Source organism: Saccopteryx leptura, chromosome 4, assembly GCF_036850995.1.
Source record: "Saccopteryx leptura isolate mSacLep1 chromosome 4, mSacLep1_pri_phased_curated, whole genome shotgun sequence".
In the NCBI taxonomy this organism is placed as follows: domain Eukaryota; kingdom Metazoa; phylum Chordata; class Mammalia; order Chiroptera; family Emballonuridae; genus Saccopteryx; species Saccopteryx leptura.
The window spans coordinates 146,379,714-146,401,743 of NC_089506.1; the positions used below are offsets into that span (position 1 = coordinate 146,379,714).

The 22,030-nt window shown below is 36.1% G+C and overlaps 1 protein-coding gene across 1 annotated transcript; it reads right to left on the bottom strand.

Moving 5' to 3' along the window:
• Window positions 1-1,685: 1,685 nt before the first annotated feature.
• On the bottom strand, window positions 1,686-20,254 carry CETN3 (centrin 3). Its single transcript, XM_066383771.1, has 5 exons — window positions 20,120-20,254; window positions 18,185-18,317; window positions 16,531-16,645; window positions 10,014-10,205; window positions 1,686-2,089 (listed from the first exon to the last, which is right to left on the bottom strand). The coding sequence occupies exons 1-5, from the start codon at window positions 20,134-20,136 to the stop codon at window positions 2,046-2,048; spliced, it is 501 nt and encodes a 166-aa protein (XP_066239868.1). The 5' UTR covers window positions 20,137-20,254; the 3' UTR covers window positions 1,686-2,045.
• Between the last annotated feature and the right edge of the window lie 1,776 nt (window positions 20,255-22,030).

Genomic DNA, 22,030 nt, shown 5'->3' on the forward strand with positions numbered 1-22,030 from the left:
TTGATTTTATATTCAAAATTAAATTTTAATGTGAACAATGAACTTGCTTTCTAGATAACTATTGAAATGTCACCAATGTTATATTACTTCTTACTGATTTTTTGGTATATTTCTAGTTAATCTCTCTAGGAGGTTCACAACATTTAAAGTGCTTCATATTATTACTGTACTTCACATTTAAAATAAAAAATCTAGGAAAAGATCACTGGAATAGACAACTTTCCTCCTGGGGAGCCCATACCACCATGAACCAGATTATTAATGAAAGGTCAGTAAAAATATCATTTCCCTATGACCTATTTCCCATGCCACTTGTTCCCCCTAACATAAACTTTTATAGGCAGAAGAGCCCACCAATACCTGCAGATCTGTCTCTATCTCCTGGTGAATCACAGGATGTTCCTTTGTACAGGTAAAACATAGTCTTAAATGATTTCTGTGACTTATAAATTTCTATTTTCACCACTGAGACATTTAACTGAATAATTATCTTAACAGATCAAAATTCCAAAGTTTAACAAACAAGTGATGGCCAGGGTGTGGAGAAAAGGGAACTCTCCTATACTGTTGGGAATGCAGACTTACGTAGCCACTGTGGAAACAGTATGGCGTTCTCTCAAAAAATTAAAAGTGAAACTGCCTTATGACCTAACTATCCATCTTCTAGAAATATATCCTAAGAATCCCAAAACACTAATTCAAAAGAAGATACAAACCTCCATGTTCACTTCAGCATTGTTTACAATAGCCAAGATCTGAAAACAGCCCAAGTGTCCGTCAGTGGATGAGTAGATAAAAAAGCTGTGGAATACTATGAAGCCATGAAAAAGAAGGACCTCTTACCTTTTGTGACAGCATGGATGGATCTGGAGATTATTATGTTAAGTGAAATAAGCCAGGCAGAGAAAGAAAAATATCATATGTTCTCATATATATGTGGAATCTAATGAACACAATAAACTGAAGAACAAAACAGAAACAGGGTCAGGGTCACAGGGAAGAGATGGACAGCTGTCAGAGGGAAGGGGGACAAGAAAATGGGATCAAAGAAGATGAAGGGATCAGCAAAATTATATATACATAACTCACAGATACAGAAAACAAGGTAATAATTCACAGAAGGGGACATGAAGTACAGCGGGTTAAGCAGGGGAGAGCAAAGGGGATGTAACAGGAATGGAAAGAGACTGCATGGGTATGGGGGCATTATGCAGGGGGTTGAGGTAGATATACTGAGTGGGACACTTGAAACTATGTCAACAAAATAAATATTAAAATTTTAAAAAATTCAAAATTTAAATCACTTTGTCAAGAAGTTAAATGATTCAAACTGTATTCAATTAATTAAAGAAAATATCCATATTTAACTGTCACAACTTATGTTTACACACCAAAAGTGTTATAGAACATAATATGTGAGGATAAATGGATCTATATGCACAATACTTTTTTTTCCTCCAAACTGACAGACATGACTCTTAAAAAAGTAATTCTGCTTACACTGAGTCATCATCTTGTATGAAAACATAAAATGTCAAACTTGTAGTGGAAAAGTGTGCTTTCCATTGCTATTTGTATTTCGATTCTGTTTCTGAAACCAGTAGTATAAAGAAAAAAGATTTAAGAGAGATACCACTGAGGGTTAATACATATTGGGAACCAAAATAAAACAAAATTTACAAAACTTTACAATACTAATAAAATAAAGATTTTATTAATGAAAGTCTGAAAAACATGTGAACCAAAACAAGTGACTAATGCTGAATAAAGAACCTTCAAATAATGTGTACCACATGATTCAATTTTTTAAATTTTATATACATAAAAGCTATATCATTACAAAGCTATGAACTATTAGAGTGCTAACAATACTTCTCATACAAGGAAACTTAACAGTGGTAAAATATGAATACATAAGACACTTATTTTGCTTGGTCCATTTGGAAAAAAGAACTATGTTGGGGGTTTTTTTTCATGCCTCCAAGCACAAAAATAGAATATAAGATGATAACTGCAACATTCTCAATGCTTTTCCTTGTAATTCTTTAAATGTCACCCGTCATAATAGCAATGAACTCCTCTTGATTTACTGTGGTAAGAAAGAAAATGTAAGTCAGAAATACAAATTTTTTCAGAGAAGAATACTACTATTTTACAGTAAGTATCCTTAAATTTTATATTATACTAATTCTTAAACCAAGACATAGCTTTCGCTTTTACTTCTTTGCTAAGAAGTTGAACATGTTTATTAAATAGAATTTCATGATGCAAAAACATATAAAATGTGATAGACAATAAAATTGGTTTTCTATAGTATTAACTAGGAAAAGACATAATACTATATGTTACAAAAAAGGCTCACCATAATCATAATATTTGTATATACTTGCAAGATAGTTTTTAAAGCTTGAAATTTTTAATTTCTTAGAAGGTTAAAGGCTATAATCTTTATTCTACCAGTTCATTTAACAAACCTTTCAAAAATAAGTGAAATATATCATGCATGTAAATTAGAATTCTAAAGGATAAAAATATATAAGCATTAGAAAAAATGTCAAATAGCTCTTTTTTGTGACAGAGAAAGAGAGGGACAGACAGACAGGAAGGGAGAAAGATGAGAAGCATCAATTCTTCGTTGTGGCACCTTAGTTGTTCATTGATTGTTTTCTCATATGTGCCCTGACGGGGGTAGGGGGGACTACAGCAGAGTGAGTGACCTCTTGCTCAAGCCAGCGACCTTGAGCTCAAGCCTTCAGTGACCTTGGGCTTCAAGTCAGTGACCTTTGGGCTTAAGCCAGCAACCATGGGGTCTTGTCTATGATCCCGTGCTGAAGCCAGCAACCCCACACTCAAGCTGATGAGCCTGTGCTCAAGCCAGACGAGCCCACGTTCAAGGCGGAGACCTCAGAGTTTCGAATCTGGGTCCTCCACATCCCAGTCTGATGCTCTATCCACTGAGCCACCACCTGGTCAGGCTCAAACTGTTTTTTCTTCATTTATATACTTAAAAGACTATTTTAAAGAAAAAATAATTGAAATCAGGTCACCATACATCAAAAGTATCCAGAGAAATTATAATTTTAAAAGATACAGATTTAATCTTAATTACAAAGGTAATACTATAAAATATAGACGTAAATGCAGGAAATGACCTCTGAAAAAAGACTGATCATTAGTTCACCAAAATTATAAATAAAATTCAGTAAGAATTTCCAGTTTAAAAACCATGATTTAAAAAGCAACCTACAAATAATAGATGATAAGAGCTAATATTAATGTGTTCTTATTAAATGTAAATTTTAAAAATCAATTTATACACATACAGGTTAATTATTAATAGACATATTCAGGAAAGAATGTGTCTATTAACACATTCCTTAACACATACCTTAACAAGGCACAATTTAGGAATGATCATTTTGACAATGGTAACAAGAATACTACAATGACAAAAAAGGGACCTGGGTTCCAATCAGAGCTCTGACACAGAACAGTTCTGCATCTCAGTTTCTTCATCTGAAAATAATGAACTACAGAGATAATCTTTTTGGTTCTTTCTAAGTCTTAAATACCGTAGACAGAAACACACTATGGACTGAAACATCTTTAAGTGTCTAGTGAATGAATGACAAAACCACACTAAGATTATGTATGATATCAAAATAACACCAGGGTTCCTATTCCAGAGTATCTTGAAAATGAAGTGAGGAAAATATTAGGTGATACAGAATTGTTAATTTTCTTAGAAGTAACAACAATATAATAAGAAAGATAATATTCTTATTATTAAATATATATTAAAATATTAGGGGGATCAAGTTCACAATGTATACTTTAAATGATTCAGAAAAATATACACAGTATAGAATGAATACAAAATATTGTTTAGTCAATCTAGGTAAAAGGCATAAAGGTGTTCACTGTGCTAGGTAACATTTTTCATCTATGTATAAGAGGATTCATAATAACAAGTTATAAAAAAATTAACCAATTAAAAAGGTTAAGGTGAATTATATGTATCAGGAATAAAAAGTATACTGGTTTCAGAAACCACATAGAAAACCAATTTCAATAATCATGTTAGTCACATTTTATACCTCAGAGAACTACTACTTACTGTATAGTACAAAGCATAATTATTAAAATAAAATTATAAGTGTTGAAAAAACCCATCATAATAGGAAAATTTTACCGATGAGAAAAATTTAGGTGAAAATAAAACTTGACTTGGGCTCAAAAATAAAAAAAAAAACATAGGATTTGCTTTGAGGAATGGAAAGAAAGCTAAGGTAGGAGATTAGCATCAGAAACATAGGTGAAGGCATAAAATAGCATGAAAATAAGTTATAAGAATAAATTCTCCAAAAGCTGAATGGGAACCATGAATCCATGCATTCAATATTAAACATTTACAAGACACTATAACAGACATAGAACAGAATACAAAACCTATAATACTCAAAATACTTTCAATAATCTCATAAATTATAGTAGTGATAATTACCCTTTTCAGCTAAATGAACACATTTCAATTTTTTTTTAATTAACTGAGAGGCGGGGTGGCAGAGACAGACACTCGCATGTGCCCTGACCAGGATCCACTAGGCAAGGCCCCTACCAGGCAAAGTTCTGCCCATCTGGGCCACTGCTCTGCTGCTTGGCAACCAAGCTATTTCAGCACCTGAGGCAGGCCATAGAGCCATTCTCAGCGCCCAGGACCTGGGGCCAACTTTCTCAAACCATTCAAGCCATGGCTGTGGGAGTAGAAGGGAGAGAGAGAGACAAAAAGAGAGAGAAGGGAGGGTGGAGTGGAGAAGCAACATAATAAAAGCAGCCTTAGAATGATTTGATTATAAATCATTTTAACAGCATAACAGAGCTATGATTAGGATATTTTAAAAGGCCCTGGCCAGTTGGCTCAGTGGTAGAGTGTCAGCATGGCATGCGGGAGTCTCGGGTTCAATTCCTGGCCAGGGCACACAGGAGAGGCGCCCATCTGCTTCTCCACCCCTCCCCCTCTCCTTCGTCTCTGTCTCTCTCTTCCCCTCCCGCAGCCAAAGCTCCATTGAAGCAAAGTTTGCCCGGGCGCTGAGGATGGCTCTGTGGCCTCTGCCTCAGGCACTAGAATGGCTGATTGTGGCAGAGCGACGCCCCACATGGGCAGAGCATCGCCCTCTGGTGGGCATGCTGGGTGGATCCCGGTCCGGCGCATGCAGGAGTCTGTCTGACTGCCTCCCCGTTTCCAGCTTCAGAAAAATACAAAAAAAAAAAAAAAAAAGATATTTTAAAAGTCTTGTTTTGTTAAAGATCTAGAACTTTTCTCTCAAATGTAAAATTTCAAGTCAAATTTCAAATTAAACTTATTATTATTCTAAAACCACAAATACTTAATTTTTATATTATTTATGTATAAACACCTTAAAATATTGTGGCATTTCAAAAGTATATTAAATGATTGCATAATTTCATACCTAAAAACAGAATACTTATAAACAAAAGTGGAAAACTGAAGAGAAGTGGCTAAAAAAATTAAACTACCCCCTTTACTCCCAGTAAACCATTCAGACAATTAAGAGAATCTGTGATGTCTTTGTATATTTGGTTTTATAACCTTCTCTATATTTAATAAATCTGGCATAATACTTACCTTAAAACAGGCATCTGAAGGCCCTGGCCAGCTGGCTCAGTGGCAGAGCATCAGCCTAGCGTGCAGGAGTCCCAGGTTCGATTCCCAGCCAGGGCACACAGGAGAAGCGCCCATCTGCTTCTCCACCCCTCCCCCTCTCCTTCCTCTCTGTCTCTCTCTTCCTCTCCCGCAGTCGAAGCTCCATTGGAGCAAGGTTGGCCCAGGCGCTGAGGATGGCTCCATGGCCTCTGCCTCAGGTGCTAAAATGGCTCTGGTGGCAACAGAACAACGCCCCAGATGGGCAGAGCATCGTCCCCTGGTGGGCATGCTGGGTGGATCCTGGTCAGGCGCATGTGGGAGTCTGTCTGACTGCCTCCCCATTTCCAACTTCAGAAAAATACAAAAAAAAAACAAAAACACACAGGCATTTGATAAAATATTTACTAAATGAGAAAATATATTTTATTTTCTCCTTCCCTGCCTTTTAAACAAAATTTTCATAAACAAATTATTTCATAGGGTAAATCATATTACATGTCATTAAAATAAAGAAATTAAATAGTTTAAGTACCTTAGATACCACCTGGCTTTGGAGGGAAAAATACAAATCTTAGCATCTGAAATGTCAATTGAATATCTTACTAATCCTTTGCTTCCTATAATACTATGTAATCTGTAAAACTCCAAAAACATAGACACCTAATTAATATCTAACTTTACAGTACAAGAAGCAATATAGTGTTATAGTATTGATATAAAGCATGCTCTTTGTCATTATAGAGTTCGAAATTTTACTATAAGATCACCTTTTCCCCAGAAACAAAACTAATCTTAATAATAAAAGACTATGCAAAGGCTGTATTTTATTTGTAATAAAACACTTGGAAAAAAGAAAAAAATAAGTTATATGCCTGTTAAGTCATTTGAATAAATGACAGCAGGATACCCAAGCAACAGTTGTACAGTGACAAAGTGGAATAATGCAAGCAGAAAGGACTGAAGAAATGTTTTAAGGATGCACTAAAAATAAATCCTCAAGCAGTGAAGTACAGATGTGAACTATGAGATTCAAAAGCAGCAGACAGAGCAATATAACAAGGGAGAAAGAAATAGACACATTTTCTAAGCAGTTTCACATCAAAATTCAATGTAAGAGGCAGCTTCCTAATTGATACTTTCTTCTAATGTCAAATGAAGCTAATAAATGAAATCTAATTGCAATGTGCCTAGCACAATAAAAATAAATTTATAACTGATCTTTTGACACATTAAAGATTTATAAAGTAGACATACCAAGAGTCTCTATGTCACTGAAAAAAGTACCTATACAGAACATAATTCCTTTAAATTTAGGGTAGTGACAAGCAGAGAAGACACAAATTTTTTTTTTAATATTAAGGCAGTGGATTCTAAGTCCAAATACTAGAATGAAAGCTTAAAAAAAAATTCAAATTTCCTCCAGTTGTAATCATCTTTATTTCAAAATATAACTATATCAATACCCTTCAAAAAGCTAGTAATGAAAAATGGAAACATTTTAGAATGCTTAAATATTCACATAAACATGAGAAAGCACAATAATGTACAATTCAAAAGGACAATATACAAACTAGAACTGATAGCTGCTACTATTTTACCTCCTTCTTAAAGCATGCCAATATTGCTAAAGTAATAGATATGTATATATTCATGTACATATGTATAGTGGGTAATAAATCAACATATAGTCTGTTATACACACTCCAGCTCAGGAATTTAAGTCAGCAAATATTAGACCACTCATAATGTTCAAGAAAATGCAGGGGAATACATAGATAACTAAAGACAAAAAAGAAAGGAAAACAAGCTTACACTTTATGCTAGGCTCCATCAACTATCTTCATTTAATACTCCAATGATCCTATAAGGTATTACCATTCTCAATTGTATAAATGGGAAAACTGAAACTCAGAAAACATTGAAAACCTGAACAAAATTACACAGTAATGGTAGAGATACAAGTCGAATGCAGATCTGTACGATTCAAAAACCTCAGACCTTTCACAATTTAAGTTTCCAAACTGCTCTTAAGAGGCTTACGTTAACTGGAGATATACACATGTATATAACCAACAAAAGGTAGTTTATAAAATGTCTGTAAAGCCAGTAGCCATGGCCACCTTCACAGCTGCCTGGCCCATGCAGGTTTGCATTAGATTTAGACAGATGGTAATGAAACAATGGAGCCAATAACTGAAGGGGCATTACCTTAAATCCTAGCTTGCACCCGGCAGGCAAGTAAAAACACACACTGAGCTCCAAAACCCTCTCATTCAGTGCTCACAAAGCTACTGACTTATCCGAGTTTCCTAGAATCAAAGGTTTCCAGCTCACCAGCCTTATTCACCTCTGTTCCCCATCTCCTCTCTGAACAAACTGCACAAACTGGCTTCTCCTTCAGCACTCCACCATCTTAGCTGCCTCTCCTTTCTTCCACGTGGCCTTTCTCTGCTCTCTCTCTAATAATGCTAATCTCAGGAACCAAGAGAGAGCAAGCTCCCAGTCTGCCCCACTTTATAGTGTAGAAATCCAAACATTTAATCCAATATACAAACAAGGAAGTCTCTGATACAAAGTCATTTATCTGAGGCATAATAGGATTCCTCATGAGAGTGCACCACCCCCTATCCTGCAACAGTCAAGGGTGTGGGGAAAAACTTAGTCTTAAAACTAAGCCTTAGGCTATAACGACCCTGCCGGCTTACAGCCTGTCCCCCACACCCAATGCAAACTATAAGTGAGCAAACATATATATTTATAAACTTATTTGACCAACAATGTCAAAATAGTTTGTTCCTCTAAATGCTATGGGCCCTCAATGAAGAGTCTCGTAATTCATACAGAGACCAAAGAGAGAGGATTTTGAGAAAATTATAGTTTAAAATGTACGTGAGAGAATGACTAACATTTTAGCAGAAAAAGTTAGCAATTAGAATATCTAGGATTGAGAAATGGTATGATAAAAGGCACAACATAAAAAAATATTCTCAAGATAAGACTGTATTTTGTCAAAGACTGTATGTATTGGGAGGTGAGGGTTAAAGCAGAAAAGTGAAAGACTACAATGAGAAATAAAACTAGATACTTAAGGTAAGATAGATCACAGAAGACTTTGAACTTTACTCTGAAGGCACTAAAGAATCATTCTAAGTATTTGAACAAGGAAATGATCTCATCAAACTTATACTTTAGGACAGGGGTCCCCAAACTGCGGCCCCCTGAGGCCATTTATCCGGTCCCCTCTGCACTTCTGGAAGGGGCACCCCTTTCATTGGTGGTCAGTGAGAGGAGCACATTGACCATCTCATTAGCCAAAAGCAGGCCCATAGTTCCTATTGAAATACTGGTCAGTTTGTTGATTTAAATATACTTTTTCTTTATTTTAAATATTGTACTTGTTCCCATTTTGTTTTTTTACTTTAAAATAAGATATGTGCAGTGTGCATAGGGATTTGTTCATAGTTTTTTTTTATAGTATAGCCCTCCAACGGTCTGAGGGACAGTGAACTGGCCCCCTGTGTAAACAGTTTGAGGACCCCTGCTTTAGGAAAACAATGTTATCAATAGACGGAACTAGGAAGCCAGTAGAAGCTTATAGGCATGAAGGGCAATTAGGAGATTACAATAGAACACAGTCAGGGACAGCAAGGACCGCATCTGCCACATTCATTGTCTAGCACCAGTCAGCACATACAACACTCTACCCAGCAGGCATCCAAGAAAATAATGAGGCTATGATTACAATTCCTACAAAGAAATTAGGGTCTAAACAAGGATACCAGCAACAAACAAAGATATAAAACAGATTCAACACATTTGAAGAACAGAACCAACAGTACACAGTAAAGTTAGAAGGGCATGTGGGCTGAGGAAGAAGGCATTAAAGGCTGAAATTTTATTAAGTGGCTGAAATTTTGGTGACATTTTATCCACCAAGAAAATACCTTCTTGAAGTATGGAACCTTATATTACAATTTGTATACTCAGGCCTGGCCTGTGGTGGCGCGGTGGATAAAGCGTTGACCTGGAATGCTGAGGTCGTTGGTTCAAAACCCTGAGCTTGCCTGGGTTGATGCATCCTGCTCCTCTCCCCACCCTCCTCCCTCTCTTTCTCTCTTCCCCGGTCTCTCTAAAATGAATTAAAAAAATTTTTTTTGTCACTTGATTTCAAAGGTCTGCTTCACTCCAAACCTAATATGTAAAATATTTATTATGCAAAGAGTCCATTACAGGATGGACAACAATTACACTAGCAACAGTTTGTAAAGGGTCTTGAAAATCATTTGGTTTTAGAAAAGCTTACTAAATGTATATATCAATACTTGGAATACGTTTTACTCAAACTTACTTTCTCCATCACCATCTTTATCAAATTCTTCTATCATAGCCCGAAGCTCTTCATCACTCATGTTTTCACCCAATTCTCTGGCAACACGTCGCAAATTCCTCAAGCTTATTTTACCTGAATCATCATCATCAAATAGTTTAAAAGCCTTCAGTATTTCTTCATGTGGATCTCTTTCCAATATCCAGTCTGTCACTAGAGTTAAAAAAAACAAACAGAAGATAAAAAAAAAACCCTTTATAATCACAAAGGCATTCATCTGTGAAATCAACTAAGTAATAGATGAGAAGTAAAGCTGTGAATCTAACAACATTTAGCTTGAAAATACACTGCTAACAAAAATTAGGGGATACTTTATCGCTTCATATTCAGTTAAAATATCCCCTAATTTCTGTGAACAGTATAAAATGCCAAAGAAGAGCCCAAAAAGCCAAAGGAATACACCTAAAATCAGAAAAATCAAATCCATATTTTAAAATTTAACCTTTATAATATCAATAATTCACCCTATTCTAAGAGTAAGCAAAACTATTTATAATGCACAGAGGCAAAATAAAAAGAACTATATTTATACCATATTTCTCTAAGGTCTGCTATTATCAAGAACTGTTCTAGGTTCCACTGATACCAAGCACATTAGTCTAGAAGTTCATAACCTACTTGGACAGATGTTATATCAACAAAACAATTTAACTAGATAAAAGATGGCTGCTGCCCTGGCCGGTTTGCTCAGCAGTAGAGCGTCGGCTTGGCGTGCGGGGGACCCAGGTTCAATTCCCAGCCAGGGCACATAGGAGAAGCGCCCATTTGCTTCTCCACCCCCCCCCTCCTTCCTCTGTCTCTCTCTTCCCCTCCCGCAGCCAAGGCTACATTGGAGCAAAGATGGCCTGGGCGCTGGGGATGGCTCCTTGGCCTCTGCCCCAGGCGCTAGAGTGGCTCTGGTCGCAAAAGAGCGACGCCCCGGAGGGGCAGAGCATCGCCCCCTGGTGGGCAGAGCGTCGCGTGCTGGGTGGATCCCATGCGGGAGTCTGTCTGACTGTCTCTCTCCCCGTTTCCAGCTTCAGAAAAATACAAAAAAAAAAAAAGATGGCTGCTGGCTAAACTTAATAGTAATACTAATTGTTCCTCAAATTTAATCTAACTTAAAAATAAACAAACAAAAACCTGGACAAATTAATAAAATGTACTGCCATCATTGATATAGACACAATCTCAGACAACAGATGAAAATCCCACTGACACCTTCATGATTAGAAGAATTTCTTGATTTTTCCAAAATATGAGAAGTAGTTATTAAAAGAATTAAATCTGATTGCAGTAAGACAGCCAGGGAGGAAAAATAAAGTCTGGAAAAGAAATCTCATGCATTTTGTTCAGCAAGATAACTTCTCAGACTAGTAACTAAAATTAAGTGAGCAATATCAGACTTCAAGAGCTGAAAGTATCAATGTATTTTAACACACTAAATGTAATAGATAATAATATAGTAAACTCAATATTTTCAATATTACCTATCTAAATCAATAGCCACACAACAAAAATTGAAGTATAAAACTGTGATATATAGGTAAAAATACAAAAATATTGAAGGAAAAATATCTGAAGTCTATCACTAACAAAAGTATTTATGACTTTCACTGTGCCACGAAAAATAACTCAATCCTAATGAGGTTTACAAAATCATTAAAAACTTGCAAATGCTTATAGATGAAAAGTTTAATGCATCCCAAAGGAAAAATACATTCAAGTCCCCGATATTTTATTATTGTTTTGCTGCTGTTTCATCTTATTTGAATAAGCCTTAGAATAGCATCTATTCCAGATAATGTTAAATCATCTACACATATACTCGATAGTTTTTTTATCCATTAATTTTATCCAAAAAATTTTCCAAGTAACTAATTAAAGTATATTATTATAAGTATGCAAATCATCAAAGCTCATAAATATTCAGTCAAAAACGAGCTGGCATATAAACAGCCATAACACCAAAATAAAATACCACACTTAACTCTATGGCTCATACTCAACTTATTTTGAATTTAGTCCCAATAAAAAGCAGGACAAGGAAAAAAAAAGTGTTAAGAAATTTTCTTCACCAATTAAATAATTTACATGACAGGTGAACCAAAAAAGCAGCTTGCTAAAAGTATTAATGTACTTAAAGAAGCAACAGGGTGATCTGTGGAACAGATGGGGCTCCAAGATAATATAAATTCTTATCCCACTAATACTTTGTGTTAGTTACTAGCAGACTTATGTGTGTATATCATCTTTTATCAATACTTTGCCTTAGAATGAAACTTTTCTTGGGAACTATAAACATCCATCATTCTGGAGAAATGAAACATTAACTTTATGGTCACTCTCCTCCATGTCTTCATGTTCTATCTATTCCTATTCTACAAAGTAAAATTTAATTATAAGAAATATACTTTCGCCCCAGCCGGTTGGCTCAGTGGCGTGTGGAAGTCCTGGGTTTGATATCCGGTCAGGGCACACTGAAGTGCCCATCTGCTTCTCCACCCCTCCCCCTCTCCTTCCTCTCTGTCTCTCTCTTCTCCTCCTGCAGCCAAGGCACCATTGGAGCAAAGCTGGCCCTGGGCACTGAGAACAGACAGCTCCATGGCCTCCGCTTCAGGCTCTAGAATGCCGCCCCCCCCCCCCACTGCAATGGAGCAACGTCCCAGATGGGCAGAGCATCAGAGCATTGCCCCCTAGTGGGCATGCCAGGTGGATCCCAGTGGGGTGCATGTAGGAGTCTGTCTGCCTCCCTGCTTCTAACTTCGGGAAAATACCAAAAAAAAAGAAATTAAAAAAGAAAAAAGAAATATATTTCCTTTCAATGAAAATAAGTCAACTGACATGCAGGCAGTTAAGGTAGTTTTAATCTATTTAACAAATTTCTATCTGTGTAACTCATACTAACAAAAATATACTTTTTCAAAACAGACTTTACACTTTATAAAAATCACTTAAGAATACAGCAAATTTTAAAACATATTAAAAGTTTATAAAAAATCATTAGAGATAGTACTAGAAATACAGCTTCAACTATATATCTATCTCACTGCCTTTGGAAATTCTATGCAAATATACCCATTACTACAAACACAACATTTGGAGTCTGAGCTCTTCCCACAATCAAAAAGATAGCTGTCAATATATGACCCCCAAAAAGATGAGAATCATTAACAGATAGTTTCCCATATTTGAAAAGCTGTATGTTTTCAATAGCATAGACCTTTTCAGTGATCAGATCCTAGAGTTCTGCAGATGCTATCTTTTTTACTCTTAAATGTATCCCTTTTTATTCTCACCACCACCTTCAGCATAAAATATCTATTATTTTTTGCCTGCAGTCTCTCCTCCAATCTATCTTAAATACTCTCAACAGAATTACCTTTCTAAAATAAATCATCTACTCTTCCTTAAACATTGACAGTGATGCTCTGCTGAGTCCAAACTCCATGTCATGCAAGACTTTACCTATCTGACCCAATCTTAAACTTTTTAGTCATTTCCCTATCCTCTAGAGCAGAGAATACTTCAAGTTTCCCAAACATGCTATATTTCTAGTACCACTCTTTGTTTTCTCTGCCTGAATGCCTTCCTCTACTCCATCCACAATCTTCTCCTTGGGATGATACCCTACTCACATTCCAAACAGCCTAAATTAGAAATCTCCTCTGCAAAGTCTTCAATTGCTCTCATTAGAAATTGACAAATCTTTCCTGTCAAAGGTCAAATGGTAAATATTTTAGGCTTTTTATGGGAAAGGGTTAGGGTAGAGAAAAATGTCTGTCTACACTACTCCCTCTGCCATGCTGGCACAAAAGCATTAAAACAACAGATGTGGCAGAGCACAGACAGCAGCTGAATTTGGCCTAAAGGCTACATTTTGGCAACTCCTGCCCTAGACAAAATTATAATTTACCATATAGCACCATACCTTGTGGTCACCTACATTTAATTGTAAGCTCCTTAAAAAAAGAACCTCTTGATAACTTTTAATAGCCTCCCTCACCCCAGCACAATATCTAAAGCCAAAAAATTCAGCCAATATTTGTTAAATAAGCAAAACAAACAATGTCTTATTCTATATAGTTAATGAAATAATTAGTATGTGCCAGAAAATAGATGGAATACAAATATGTGACTTATCTTTGTCGTACTTTAAAGCAGCAGTTCCTAAAACACCTGTTACTCGTTAGCCTCAGGCTGTCTAGATTCTAAATGTATATCACATATATTTCAAGTTTTTCTGAGCATTAAGAAGAATCCAGTTAAGTGTCGGACTTCAGAAATTTTGCAGAACAGTATTCTTAGACTGTTAATAAGTGGTACATAAAACTAAGATTTAAATGTTCTGATTTGGAGTTACTTTCCCAAAAATATAAAACATATATATATTCATCTGTCATCAGTTATTCCTCAAAAATAATCAATAAGAATATATAGATCTTTCCTGATTTCCAAACAATGATAAATTTTTCTTTGACAGCTGGTATTCTCAGTAGGTAGCTTTACGTCAGCTAAAGTATATGCTAAACCTGTCAAAAGGTTGAAAGTCAGAGCTGAAGTTCAGCCACAGCCTTTTATTCTAGAAGGAATCCAGGATTTCTGCCCTACTAGTAACAGAAAAGATAGAAGGTCAGGAAAAGGTGGAGATGGCATAGGACTCTGGCTTCAAATGCTAATAAAATCACAATTTAAAAATTATATTCACTTAAGATGAAACAATGTGCCTATTAGTAAAATTTACAATAATGATACATTACTTAAAATGGTCTACAACTATTAAAATAAGGTAATCAGAAAAATATAAATATATAGAGAATACTTTTTATGTTTCAGTAATGCAATATGATTATTTCCAAACATTAAAACAAATAAAGCAAAAACTATTTTTAAAGTAATAATAACAAAAAATACTTAATAGCACTTACTATATGTTAGGCCCTTTCCTAAGGACTCTACTTATTATTAACTTATTTATTCCTCATACAAACCCTATGATGTAATACAACTATCCCCAATTTACAATAAGGCACGAAGTAAAACGACCAAGTAACACAGCGAGTTACAGGAAAACCGAGATCTGAAGCCCGGCAGTCTGGCTGCAGTGGGTCCGTGCTGAACCACTACACTGCGCCAAATGTGCCTGAGGTACCGCTCTTTCCTAAGGGGCTGTCTCCACTGCGTCCTAACACAGGGTCTCTGTCAATAAGCAATCTCAGTCTAAGGTCACAAACTTGGGAGAACAGTGATGACTCTCTTCCTCTTTTCAAGTACATAATTCTACAAATTAGAATAAACAAAGGCACAGATGCCTCTCTAAGTTGGGGATCTTCTGTGATGCACTTCTTTCAGATTGATCCTTTAACTTCCTCTTCTTCACTTTTGGTTTGAATTTTCAGATTAAAAAAAATTATAAAATGATATGAATCTATTTTTTTGTATGTACTAATTGCCATCTCTTTGATTTTCATATTGCTTCTTGCTGAATATTTAAAATAAAGGGTTGTGTGTGAGCACAACTGAATTTGTTCCTAAATTTTAAAAATATCTAAAAATAACATGATATGCTTATGACCCATACAAAGTGGTAACATAGATGTGAGAAATCAATAAAAATAGACCTGAATGTGTATACACTCTATGTATAAAACTCAAGGCAGTAGAAGATATAATAGCAAAGACGTTGTCTTCCAGAATCCTCTATTCCCCAAAAATAGCCTGATATATATTTTATATATATATATAAAATATTTTATACACACACATACACATGAATACATAGTAAAATATATAGAGAACAGAGAATTTATATATATATATATATATATGCTATAAATAACTCACTAAAAACAACTATACAAAAGTTTAACCATATTAAGCCCATGACACATTATCTTCAGTCGGTTGTTCTAAAATGTTTTTGTTTCTAGCCTGCCAACTGCCTCCCTACTACAACTCTCTTCTCACTGGTAACTTTAAACAGATGACTTTATTTACCAAGATCAAGAATATGCAGCCCCTCGTTAAGCTTTGTCAACCTGGAGACATGCATTTATCTACAGCCAAAGATGTCAACTGCTACAGATTTCTCCTTCTACATCACAAACAAAAATCATATACCAAATAATCTTGGAAAATATTTCTAAATATAAAAGATACTAAATTTTGTTTTACTGTGAGAAAATGATTTCTGGTCACCCTTTTAATTTTTTCATAAACACACATTACTTGGAAAGACATTTTTCCGTAAAATACTATACCACAGTTCCTTCATTTGACTCTTCAGAACAAAAGACAAAAATGACAAACCCACAGCAAAGCTATAAATCTTTTTCTTTGAAAATCAATATAAAGAGTATCCCCCAAACCCCATAAGATCCACATATATAAGCAGTGTTCACTAACAAAATTCTATATCCCAGAGAATTTTTAAAAATACTGATATTAACCAGGTAATTTCCTAAGAACTGCTAATTACACAGATTATTAAAATACACACCAACTTCATTAAAATCTTCAAAGGTGATTTTCCCTGTGGCTTCTCTGTCATAATCTTTAAGAATCTTCAGTACATCGGCTTTTTTGACATCAAACCCCAAGGCTCTCATTGCCACCTTTTGGATTAAAAAGGAAAAGCAAATTATAAAGCATTCTTTTAAAAAAAAGTGATTTAATTTCTTAAATAAATTTCTACAACTTAAGAGATGACGACATTAATAAACACAATTCCTTTGCATGTTTTATGTCTCTAAAATAGCAGATAGTTTTATTTCACTAATGAAATTATATAGCAGTTTGTTAAATTTATATCCCCTTTTTATATGACATAACGAGTGTTTATGAAAAATACTATACAATGCACTGACTTAGTGCAGATATAACAAGTTATTTGTTCTCGAAAGATTAACAACCAAAATGGAAAAAAGAGCATAGCATAAATATTAAAAAGTAATGGTCTATAAGATTTTTAAAAAAACATTAAAATAAAAATTGTCATCATATCCTACACGATTAGTTAGCAGACAGTACATGACCCTGAGTTTAAAGAAAGATCTTGTTACTACAGTATAATGGAAGAAGAGACATGTTACTGATTAAAGAACTCTTACTTGGAGACATTCAAGTCATTCCTTGCTGTATGGATAAAGTGGAACAGAAAGGTATTTAGAAAAGGATGACATAATTTATTAAGACACTAATATAAAGAGTAAGTTTGAGAACAGTAAACAGAGCAGCTTACCTTATCTGAATGGAAAGAGCTCAGGTAGAAACAAGCAGTTAGAAAATGAGAAAATTTGGTGGCAGTAAAAGTGTGGAGAAAGCTCAAAAGAAATCAAAGGAATGTGAACTTTATGCAGTGTACAATGAGGAGCCACTAAAGGTTTATAAGCAATGAACAATATGGGGAAAGGATTTTAGAAAGATGAATGCACAGGGTGAACTAGAAACCGTTTAGGAAGCTCCAGGTATGAAATAAGAAGTAAGATCCCAAACCAAGATAACAACAATGGCACCAAATGAAAGAGACATCATAAAGAAAAAACTGATAAAAGCTGGGTTAGCAAAACAAAAAGAGTGGAAAAAGAGAGCCAAAGAACTACAAAAAAGCTACCTTTTTCATGATGCTTAGTGTCACATACCTTCTACCCTAAACACTAATTTCCCCTTGTATCTTTATACATAATCCCAGGCCTTACAGTTGACGCTTCCTCCATTAGAAATGTGTCAACATCACACATAAATTATGTTGTTTGCACCAGAGAAAGTAGGTTGAGACTGTGTTTATGAACATTTTCAAATTAAAAATCAAGTAACATTCCCTCAATTGAAAAAAAAATGAGTTGCCAAAGAATATAGTAAGAACTATTTAAATACTGTAGTTTGAAATTTTTTAATTATGTAAATGAAAAATAAGCCCTTCCATTTTAAATACTATTGATTTTTCCATGTGAAAAGAAGTTTCTAAAAAGATGATGTTAGAGGAGTATGCTCAATTTTATTATAGCACTTAACTGTGATTGTTTAAAAAATGGTTTCATATTTCAAAAACCAGTTTAGTTAAAATACTTATTTAGAAATGTTTTTTTACACAAGTGTCAAAAATGCAAATCATTTTAACAGAAAAAATATACTGTTTTAAAGTATACTATTACCTTTAACTCATGATAATCTATTGCTTCATCTTTGTCTGTGTCAAATAGCTCAAAAGCATCTTTAATTTCTTGTTTCTGTTCTTCAGAGAGTTCTCTTCTTTTTTTCCTCTTTGTTTTGTCTACAAGGTCATTTCTATGAAATAAAAAAAAAGTCTATTTAGTCTATTAAATCCTATTCTCCTATGCCTCTAAAAGATTAAGATTTCAAAAATGCAACATAAACCTTAGCCAGTGAATAATTTTCTAAATTTCTTAAAAGGACGTATTTTGACAAATCTTCCTAACGTGAGTCCAAACTCTACTCATTGCATAGTTGAAGCTGCTATAAATTTCTTTCCCAAAACTGAGAAGTGTTACAGGTTATTTATAAATGGGGGGGGGGGGGGGGGAGGGGCTAAATTCCCTTCCTCCTAGCTTTGTATTTATACCCACAAATACTACTGAAAAAGAAGAATGTGAATAAAAACCATTATGTCAGAAACTCCAACAAAGAACAAAGTATCCGTACTTGTTAATCACATAATTCTACAATATAAAATGTTTTTTAAAAAGTAACATTCAAAATTGACCATCACTAAATATAGTATTTGGTTGCTTTTGATAGTGTTTTATAAATAACTAAGTTACTAAAATTATCATCAAAAAACATAATTTATCAATTGAATTACCAAGAACTTTGGCACTGTAGAAATATTATGCGATTACTTTTTCAAAAGTGTGGCACTTTACAATTTCTTCCATTGATATTAACAAATCAACCAAAATACTGAATCCAAACATATCACTACTAAAACACCAAAAAAGTACCTAATATTTGTGCTAATTTTATATAATAATAATATGAACAGTCAATGGTCTTATGAATCTCACTTTAACATGTAAATTTGAATTTTATTTCTCATGAACTGGAAAAAAACGTTTTAAAAGGAAATTTCTTTTAAAACTTACAAATGTCTTCCTTAAGAGATGATCCAAGTGTTAAAAGTTTCAAATGGGGCTGCAACACTGGTATAAATTTAGCAACAAAATTCTATGAAACTTTAAAATGTAAAACCCAGTTGATTTTATTAGAATACGTTATATATTTGCGCTTGAAGTTGACTTGCTCTCTACATAAAAAAAAAAAAAATCTTTTTTTAAAAACGGAAAGCGATGGCTCGTAAATGACCAGAAGTATAATAAAGCTGAGATCTCTCGTAAGAGACATTCACACAAGCCTGGACATTCCAGTCATTCTCTTCCCACGATTCAGAATGGCCAAATCTAAAACCGACCGCCATCTGATCCAACTCAAGGGTAGCACGATTATCCCTTAGCAGAACACAGCACCTTTTTAAAAGTGGTGTAACTACATCCTTATTTTTACAATAAAACATCTTGATGTGACCGGCGGGGTGTGGGGGGGGGGGGGGGCGGTTTCGAGGTCGAACTGAATGCGAGGTAAAGAAACTCAAATAAGAAATTGAGAAATTTAGGTGATTTGGGTATCCAGATATACCGTAAAGTAGGGCCCCGGGAGAAGTGCAGGGGAGAGTTTTGTGTTATTTCCAAAATTTACAGCAACTAGATCATGAGCAGTGCAGGTGAGGTTGCAAACTAGGGAAGAACTGGAGGGGATGGCTCCACGCCCGATTCTCCCAGAAACACCGCAAGGAAAACCTCGCGATATTTCAAGCTCTCTTGCAAGTAACACGAACCACCTTTCTTGGCGGTTTACTACGGACTACCTCAGCAGAAATGCACCACTCACCCCCTGCGGCCCTACCGAGCCCCCCAGGGCGCGAGGCCCGGGCCCAAGAAGGGCGCCGGAGGGTCCTTTTCCTCATCCCAAACTGCATCCCCTTCCTCACCTCGGCCCCAAACTGCCTACCTTCACACCCGCCCTGGGGCCCGCTGCCGGGCTGTGGAGAGCACTGCAGCCTCCTCATTACCGACCTCAAAGCTAAACTCATTTTCTCTTCGGACAGAGACGTTCTTCTTACGAACGACTTTAACCCCCCACCGAAAGGAGCACAACTTCCACAAGCCGTTCAACAGACACCAAAAATCTCCAAGGTCTTTAGGCCCTCCCAGGATGGACACGTGTGAGCTGGATTGGTTGAAATTGCTAATGTCCTGCCCATTTTGGCGGAAGCGTCTCTAGCCGTAGTCTCTTATTGGGTATATTACGCATCAATCAAAGAAACATTTCTGCCTTCCCCCGTTTTAGATTGGCCCATTGCGTTTTCCCCGAATCCTTTGCGGAGCGAGGATTTGAGTTCTTGCGTGGCGATTCGGCGGGTCTTGGCGCCTGGCTTTGTGTGAGGAGACCTGCCCCTTGGGGACGGTTGTCCGGAGGTCAGCCCGACTGCTCCGAGGGAGGAGCAGGGGCACGCTACGGCCAGCTCCCCGAATTGGAAAGAGTAGTTCAGGGAGGAGGGCTGCGAAATTTAGTTCCTCTGCATTCTAAAAACTTGGAAGGCCTAAGAACATGGGGAGTTTGTTTAAAACGCAGATTTAAACGTCTCTTTCCCCCATTTTGATGCCAGTAGGTGTCAATCTGCATTTCTTTTCACCTTACAGACTGCCCTAGTGGTTCTGAGGCAGGTCTGTGGATTATATACAGTATACGACTTGGATAACTACTAGGTTGGATCATTAGCCTCTTTATGGTGAAGCTATACTTAACCCGCCCTTAGCTCCCCCTTTCTACTTTGAAGGGATTTGTTCGCTTTATCCTTTATTTTCCAGTGTTGCAAGCTGCTTATATATATGATGTTATCTCCAGTACCAAATCAAGTTTCTTGAAGCTCACTTGATACTGAATATATTTACTTGTTCATCTCTAGTAGACTGAATTTCTTCAAGGCCAGGACTGTTCTTCTTAGTGTGTAATGCAATGCCTGGTTGTGGGGCAGCTGTGTTAGGCTTGCTTGCGGGGTTACCAGCTGCAAGTTCTGTGCTTGATGAATGCGTGAGCATTTGACAGGCACATGTGCATAGCCTGATGGGAGCTGGGGGGAATCCCGCATGCACCCATTGCCTGCCTGCTGCTGTGAGGGGCCATTTTGTTGTTTGTTTGCCTGACAGGTGGTTTCCCCTGCCTGTGTGCTTGTCCCTCTTGTGAGACTCTTAAATGGCAATGGCCCAATGCTTTCCAGCTCCTCAGTTTCTCTACCGTCTGCCGGAATCCAATGTCACCCTGACCCTGCCTGGCCTCAGCCACGGGCATTACACTGGTACATAGGTGTTCAAATACTTGTTCATTAAATGGAATCTTGCTGGGAAAACTCAAAGCGTACTGAGCTGCAAATTTCAAAGGAACAAAATAACCTGAGGGTGAGGGTTTAGCAAGGAAAAGCAAAAGATGTATAAACACTGGGGTGTATATATAAAGTGAAATATATTAAAGGTTTCGAGAATGGAGTGAACAGGCAGAGTAGAGAAAAGGCTTCTCCAAGGAGAGTGTATATATAATATGTTAGACCTAAAAAGATGAGCTAAATTTGGATAAGGAAAGATACATGATCAAGTATATCTGAAAATTAATAACTAAAGTATAGCCCCCCGAAAAAACAAAAGTAGAATATTTACATGTTAAAGTACCTTTATAGATAGATCACCTTTGAGTTTAAACGGAAAGTAAAATTGCAATTAAAGATGATTCCCAAGTCATGGTGGGGTTACACCCAGATAAACCCATTTATACACCTAACCTACCAAACATCGTAGCTTAGCCTACACTACCTTAAGTGTGCTCAGAACAAAAAATCCAAAGAACCTGACAACAAGGTACTGTTTAGATCAGGGGTCCCCAAACTACGGCCCGTGGGCCACATGTGGCCCCCTGAGGCCATTTATCAGGCC

Coding starts and splice junctions, on each gene's coding strand:
- CETN3 (XM_066383771.1), bottom strand. Junction 16,646..18,184: donor TAGATTATCATGAGTTAAAG/GTAATAGTATAC, acceptor TTAATCCAAAAG/GTGGCAATGAGAGCCTTGGG. Junction 2,090..10,013: donor TAAAGATGGTGATGGAGAAA/GTAAGTTTGAGT, acceptor TTCTTACCACAG/TAAATCAAGAGGAGTTCATT.